The 7,158-nt window shown below is 35.9% G+C and overlaps 2 protein-coding genes across 4 annotated transcripts; both read left to right on the top strand.

Moving 5' to 3' along the window:
* The first annotated feature begins 689 nt into the window (after positions 1-689).
* Positions 690-3,132, top strand: LOC120117106 (polyadenylate-binding protein 1-like). 3 transcript variants are annotated; one of them, XM_039137441.1, is made up of 6 exons: positions 690-986; positions 1,086-1,188; positions 1,418-1,483; positions 2,081-2,272; positions 2,352-2,476; positions 2,765-3,120. In XM_039137441.1, the coding sequence occupies exons 1-4, from the start codon at positions 774-776 to the stop codon at positions 2,101-2,103; spliced, it is 405 nt and encodes a 134-aa protein (XP_038993372.1). In that variant the 5' UTR covers positions 690-773; the 3' UTR covers positions 2,104-2,272; positions 2,352-2,476; positions 2,765-3,120. The 3 variants fall into 3 exon arrangements, with proteins under 3 accessions (XP_038993372.1, XP_038993371.1, XP_038993373.1); XM_039137440.1 differs by having other exon boundaries at positions 2,352-3,132; XM_039137442.1 differs by having other exon boundaries at positions 695-986; positions 1,418-1,487; positions 2,352-3,092.
* A 1,169-nt stretch (positions 3,133-4,301) lies between these two features.
* LOC120117359 (probable pterin-4-alpha-carbinolamine dehydratase, chloroplastic) lies at positions 4,302-6,137 on the top strand. Its single transcript, XM_039137643.1, has 3 exons — positions 4,302-4,734; positions 5,609-5,801; positions 5,898-6,137. Exons 1-3 carry the CDS (start codon positions 4,375-4,377, stop codon positions 5,987-5,989), a joined length of 645 nt encoding a protein of 214 aa, XP_038993574.1. The 5' UTR covers positions 4,302-4,374; the 3' UTR covers positions 5,990-6,137.
* Positions 6,138-7,158: the final 1,021 nt, after the last annotated feature.

Here is a 7,158-nt window from a genome sequence, read left to right as displayed (position 1 = left end):
TAGGGGTGTAAAGAGCCGAGTCGAACTCGAGTATTGCTGAGCTCGACTCGACTCGAAAACTCTGAAATGGAACTCGACTCGAACTCGAAATCCTGAACTGAAGCTCGTGAGCAGCTCGAAAAGGCTCGAAATGAAAAAAAAAACCTTAAACTTAACTAGATTGAAGTTTCAAACTCAAACTCGAACATGAACCTTAAATACATAAAAACCTTATTGTATTTTTTAAAAACAATCAACACATAAATGTTAATATTATTAATAATTTTTTTTTTATAAATAAAATATTAATATATTATATTTTCGAGCTGCTCACGAGTTTTTCGAGTCGAGTATCAAGTAGCTCGTCTCGGCTCGTTAAGAATTCGAGTCTAGCTCGACTCGAGTCCATTCGATCCGAGTATTTATCGAGCATTGACCGAATCAATCTCAAATAACTCGCGATCTGTCTCGTCTCATTTACAGTATTAATTTTACCCTATAAAATTAATTCGATTTTGTGAAATATAACGATGAAGGATATTATAGTAAACTACAAAATGATGGGATATAATCATATAATGCTGGGGCCTAGGCCTAATATAAAATCAGGCCTCTTTTTTCAGCAGAAGACTAAAACCCAAAACGACCCCCAAGGGTTAGTTATAAATACAAATTTAGCCTTCTTCTGCCAATATCATCCTTGGAAGAAACATATAATCAAATGAACAGGCCGCCGAATCTCAGAGCCACCGTTGTTTTCTTTCGTTTTGTTTAAATTCCATTAAGAAACATTAATGCAATACCCTAATTCGATCAATTTCACTCTCGGCACCCAAGATAAAGAGAGGGAGAGAATGGAACAACACGAAGTGCAAGAGCACGAGGTGTACGGAGGCGAGATTCCCGATGAGGAAGGTGAGATGGACGCTGACGTGGACATGCCTGGTGGATCTGAAGACCAAGGCAACGACCATGATCTTCAACACGATCCTCATTCCAACTCCAAGGTTGCCCTCTTTTATTTTCTTTACCTTTTAGCCCATTTTCCCTGGGATTTAGCCGAGCTTTGTGTCTAATCGAAAAATGTTTAAAACATTTAATTCTAGGACTTCGAGGAAATGAAAAAGAGACTCAAGGAGATCGAGGATGAGGCCGGAGCTTTACGTGAAATGCAGGCTAAAGTCGAGAAGGAAATGGACGGTGGCCAAGGGTTTTTTTTTAGAAAAAACAATTGTATTCGATCTGATTTTTTTGCCTATTTTTTAAAACAATTTTGACTTCGATTTGGATTTAATTGTCTTTAATTGAGAAAGAAATTAAGCTTACTTTATTATCGATTTTGAATATTCATGTATGAATTATGGAATGTTGTGCGTGTGAATTATTATTTCTAGGAAACTGATTTGATTCTGCTTTCTTTTCCTGGAGGAATATGAAGATTCCGCTGGTACTTCTACTACCCAAGCCGAGAAGGAGGAAGCTGATTCCCGCTCGATTTATGTCGGTAAGTGAGGTTTATCAATCCTTTCCAATGTCATTCTAAAAAAATATTTTGAGCCTTTTTATCTGTCTGTTTGGCTAAATCATGACATTTACATTATCTGCAGTTGAATTCATATCGATGATAAGAAGAGATTTACCAGTTTGATTGTTACCTAATTATGTTGTATGCTTGTGCATATTGGCTTGAAAATGCTTTTGTATGCTATACTTCTTCGACTCTTCATTTGTTTGAAGTACGAACGTGTAGCTAAGCGTCCAAGTTGACCTCCAAGGATTCTCCAAATACATGGAAAACCTAGAAAAATCTTATCATGCCTGTGTCCGATACATATTCTTAACTGATACTTCGGAGTAACATAGTTGTTATTTGCATCTCCATGGACAATACAGGATGTTCATTGTTATTTAAATAAGTTTGACCCTTAAGAACTTATTATGAGGAAATGTGGATGTAGATTTTCACGTCGTTTTATGTTGTTTGGCTTCTTTAGGTAACTTATAGATTGTTGAGGTGTATAATTAAAATGATCTCGATGTAATGTACTGTAACTCAATGTGGGCTAACCTTTTGTTTCTTTTTATATCTTTGTGACAACAGGTAGACTACACGTGTACGCCTGAGGAAGTTCAACAGCATTTCCAATCCTGTGGAACAGTTAACAGAGTTACAATTTTGACCGACAAGTTTGGTCAACCCAAAGGATTTGCCTATGATGAATTTGTGGAAACTGATGCTGTTCAATACGCGGTGCTTTTAAATGAATCAGAATTGCATGGTCGTCAATTGAAGGTTTATAACTTGATTAGTTCGTGGATTGTTATGTCACTAATGTGACATGCATGATGATAAAGAGGTGTTTAACATACAGGTGTCTGCAAAACGAACAAATGTTCCTGGAATGAAACAGTATCGAGGAAGGCGACTCAACCCATAATTTTGCTCCCGAAGACCTTTTATGCCGTCACCCGTGTTCTATCCTCCATATAGCTATGGGTAAGCATGCCAACACGTTTTCTTTGTTTGGTTGTTGCATGGTAAAAAGGGTAACTTGACATTTAGTTTCACTTCGGGCTTTTAGAAATAGTGTTGTTCTTTTTTCTGTAAAAAGGATCTCCATGTGCTTGGGAATTATACCTATTATGATCTCTGCAATCCAGCATAGGGAGATCCTTTTCACTTCCATGTATAAATCCCAAGCACAGGGAGATAAGGCCATTTTAGGGATACAGGCCAACGAGGTTTTCCGCCGAATAGATAACCTTGTTATCGAATAATATTCAGGAGGGTTCCAAGGTTCAGGCACCCAACGAGATACAGACCCTATTAGGATGGGTCTCACATTGTCAAAAGTTGCGAATTTTGAGAAGGCCATTGCTTCATTGTGTTGTTGTTACAAAGGGAGGAAGTCGAACTACGAATAGCCTGCCAAAGGGCTGGCCGGCTTTTTGTTTTTAATTTTTTTTATCAAATTGTGAGCTTGCTGGAGTCTGATAGGATACATTCATCTGATCTTTGCAATGGTTTGGTTCAAATCAGGAGAAAAGAGGCAAATATTGGAGTGAAATATTAATTGGGTGTTGATGAGTTTATGCAAATATTCACGGTTGTCGCATAGATTATATAATGCATAGAAAGGTCAGCACTTTCCAAATGATTTACTGTATGTTGAGGGCTTTAGCCTTTGGGGCATAAAAAGCTTTTGGGGCTTTAAACCATTACAATTTTTTTCAGAAAAACAAATAAGCATAACGACAACATTATTGATACGTGGTATAATCTTGTCTTGTCATCAAAACATCGTTTACAAGTGTCAAAGTAGTAGATAGAGTTCGAGTTCGAGATTCAATTCAGGAGCATAAATTCTTTAGTGCAAATTTTGGGGAAGGTGTCTTGTTCAGCTATCAATTTAGGAGAATTTGAATTTTCGTAGTTCATGTAATCAAAATTGAATTTGCGTAGGTAATCAATTTGGGAGCTAATATTCTTTATGTATCAACTTGAGAGAAGGTGTCTAGTTCAAGTACCAATTTGAGAAGTGTCTAGTCCAAATATCAATGGACTATCAGTTTTAAAGAGTTCATATACCAACTTAAAAGAATGTGTTTAATTCAAGTACTAATATATTTAAAACTTATTGCGAACAATTTTATCATGAGCGTTCGAAAATTCTTGAGTATGTTAGTAAAATAACATATAGAAAAATGTTATTAACTATAAACTATAATGGCTCTATACATTTTTAATATTATCTTTATTTTTCTAATTTTCACTATAATATATAAAATATTGTTAATAATAAATCAAGTATTAAATTTGGGTTCGTCCTCTTATGCGGGTTTGAATTCTCTTATTCAGTAGTGAATCTATGCATTTCTTAGGTACCTACTCTACAATTCAAATTTCGTTTACTGATTATCTTCACTCTGAAATTTTATTAATATCCATCCATACAAAAAAATATGTCATATATATGTCTATTCTAAAAAAAAAATTTATGTTGATATTCCCACCTTAGTTTTCTAATTTTTCACTAGTATGCTGATGACAAGTACCACCATCTCTGAGAAGATTATTAAATTACTTTTAATTAAAATTAGGATTAAATTAATAGAATTTAGTAATTTAATTGACAAAATTCATAGTTCAATGGTCAAAATAAAATCAACCCAATAGTTTAGTGACCCAAAAAAGAAGTTTTACCCAATCGAAAAGTTTCCTTTGATTTGCACGTCTAACACCAGCCACTAGCAGATTGAATGGTTAGGAACCAACCAACCAACCAGTGTGAGGGCCGCAGCTTTAAAGCTGCGTGACACACTTTTCAAGGGACCAGATAAAGCTTCCACCACAAACTCCTTCTTCTTCTTAGCTTCCTCAACCGCCAACCTCCGATGGCTTCCACCTCCGCCGCACACCTTTCCCTTACTCTTCTCCTTCCGCCTATCTCCTCTCCACGCCACCACTTAGTCACTGGTTTTTCTTATTCGTCAACTCAGGGTCAGAGTCGAGTCTCCCTCAGAACTCGAGCTATTAGCGCCGATGATTTCTTGGGTGATTTCGGGGCTCGGGATCCTTTCCCAGCTGAAATAGCTAGTGGGTTTGCCGAAAAAGTGTTGGGAAATGTTGACACCGAGCATAAGATCCTTATTCCCAATGCCACGGCTCTCTCTCTTGCCCAGCAAGTGTGCTCCCCTGTTTCTCCTTTGCAGCCTCCCATGTCACTCGACGATGCTAAGGCTCTATTGATGAAGGTTATTTTGCAATTACCCTTTTCCTTTTTTGTCTTTTTAATGGTGATTTCATGTTAATGGGATTGAATTATTTTTCTTTAGTTTCCGTTGTTAGCTGTGTTGATGCTTTAGCCATCCTTCAAATTAGAAGTTATTGTTCATTACTTTTAGCAATCTGTTTTGAAATTTCAAATTTACGGTGTGGAAATTATCATAATTCTATGTTTAGAAAACCCCGATTCATGTCTTATATTAGCAGCTTTGAAGACTCTGATTTAGGCCTGAAAATTAGCTAATTCCGAGCTCTTGTATTGTTTAACTCGGCTCGAAAACTAAACCGGACCAGAAAGCCTGCAGCTTAAAATTGTCAAGCTCGACCCAACTCGAAAAAATTTAAATTCATAAACATTTTTAAACTTAGTTCGATTGAAGTTCGAACTCAATTCAAGCTCAAACCTAAATCTTACCTTATATTACAATTTTTAAATACAACATATTAATGTTAATATTATTAGTAATTTAATTTAAAAGAATAAAATTTTAATATGTTATTTTTTGCTTGCAAGCTTTTTGAGTCGGGTATCGAGTGACTCGTTTCGGCTCATTAAGAATCTGTTTCGAGTTCAAACTCGAGTCGAGTTCATTCAATTCGAGTATTAACCGAGTTTTTACCGTGTCGAACTCGAATAACTCACGATCGTCTCTTTTGCGGCCGTACTCTAATTTAGTGCGGCAAATCTCCTGCTAGAGTCTTAACATTTCGATTAAATATTTTTCGGCCGCTAGCTTTTAAGCCAGATGACAATGGAAAGATACTGCTGATAACATCTAGTATAAACATCTTTAGTTATTACGGAGAATTTGTGTTCACGATGAGATAGCTTTTACTTTGTAGGTTGTTGGCTGGAGGCTGTTGGATGAAGAAGGTGGACTTAAACTGCGGTGTTTGTGGAAATTGAAAGATTTCAAATCCGGAGTCGAACTCGTCAATCGGATCTACAAGGTTACAGAAGCCACCGGTCATTTTCCAAGTCTCCACTTGGAAGAACCGAATCAAGTCCGAGCTGAACTGTGGACTTCTTCGATCGGTAAACTTTCCGTTTCTCCTTTAGCTGCCTATGAAAATCATCCCCCTTCCATTGCTTTTGGCAGTGCCCTTTACTTACCATTAGCTTGAATCGCAGGTGGCTTGAGCATGAACGATTTCATCGTGGCTGCCAAGATCGATGCAATAAAAACATCGGATCTCGCTCCCCGTAAACGAGTTTGGGCATAGATCGAAGCACATCCGTTTTCGAAGTATTGGAGCATATTTGATGAAACCATGGAAGTCGTAAGACTAGTGAAATTCCAATGCTGTTGATGAGAAACGAGTTAATGGCCTGGTTTGATTTCAGAAATATATTAAGCTTAGTAAATAAAAAGGGAAAATCAAAACGATAATCGAACCCTAATGTCGATTTCTGATTCGATTCCTGTTTATAATGATTATTTTCAATTTCGTATACTTTTTTTTTATTAAAGATAAGATTGCATTCATTTAGAAGAAACAAATACAATAGCAAAAGAGTAAAAACCCAATCATAGATTTAAACAGTGATTCGTTATCAGAATAGCGGCCGGTATGTAATAGAAAAAAACGCACGCTATTATCATCTTGACCATTAAGGTCAAAAGCCGCAGGAGCTTTACATTCAATTCAATAGGATCGATAAACTATAATAGTTACGTTGATCTAACTACACAAATTGCATTTAAAATCGATTATGCATTTCAAAGTACGCCTTAAAATTTAATTTTTAAATTATTTTTTTATTGATTTTGTTATATCTAAAGAGAATGATCTTTGACCGTAGTAAACTCTCTACCCGTTGAAAATTATAGAATAATCTTTTCGTTTATCAACATCTCTGGAGAATTTTGTTCTTTCGAATATAAGTTCTTTTTATTTTTGCTTTTGGGTAGAAGCTTTTAAATCAACCACATCATATAGATAAGATTTATGATAAATTCAAGTGATTTGTAAGAATTAAATCTCAAGTTTAATCACTAGATTTACCTAATTTACTGACAGACATGATAACCCTACAACTAACACATACAAATGATCACCGTAAATACCCTTTAACATAGCCATGAAATGGGCTGGCACCCTAACACTCACCCTTTTCCTCATTCTCCCATTTTCTTTCTCACGACCATCCCTCTACAATACAAGAGGATTGATTGCAACTCTATATCCAAATAAAAGATTGAACCGTTAATGATCAATGAGTCAGACTTGTTTCCATCAACAATTAAACTTGTTATATCTTCGAAAAACGATCTCTGATAGCTGCAAGTTATCTACTCGTTGAAAATCCTAGAACAATCCTTCCGCTTATTAGAATCTCTAAAAAATCCTATCCGATTTAACATAAACTTTTAAATCAGCCATATATGAAT

Source organism: Hibiscus syriacus, unplaced genomic scaffold (genome assembly GCF_006381635.1).
Source record: "Hibiscus syriacus cultivar Baekdansim isolate YM2019G1 unplaced genomic scaffold, ASM638163v2 tig00110319_pilon, whole genome shotgun sequence".
In the NCBI taxonomy this organism is placed as follows: domain Eukaryota; kingdom Viridiplantae; phylum Streptophyta; class Magnoliopsida; order Malvales; family Malvaceae; genus Hibiscus; species Hibiscus syriacus.
The sequence above is the reverse complement of the archived record's forward strand: the minus strand, read 5'-3'. Positions and strand labels throughout refer to the sequence as shown.

Bases quoted from the DNA above. Each gene is read 5' to 3' on its own strand.
- LOC120117106 (XM_039137440.1), top strand. From the start codon at position 774: ATGCAATACCCTAATTCGATCAATTTCACTCTCGGCACCCAAGATAAA. The intron at 987-1,085 runs GTTGCCCTCTTT...ATTTAATTCTAG, and splicing joins ATCCTCATTCCAACTCCAAG to GACTTCGAGGAAATGAAAAA. The intron at 1,189-1,417 runs GGTTTTTTTTTA...AGGAATATGAAG, and splicing joins GGAAATGGACGGTGGCCAAG to ATTCCGCTGGTACTTCTACT.
- LOC120117359 (XM_039137643.1), top strand. From the start codon at position 4,375: ATGGCTTCCACCTCCGCCGCACACCTTTCCCTTACTCTTCTCCTTCCG. The intron at 4,735-5,608 runs GTTATTTTGCAA...TTTACTTTGTAG, and splicing joins CTAAGGCTCTATTGATGAAG to GTTGTTGGCTGGAGGCTGTT. The intron at 5,802-5,897 runs GTAAACTTTCCG...CTTGAATCGCAG, and splicing joins ACTGTGGACTTCTTCGATCG to GTGGCTTGAGCATGAACGAT.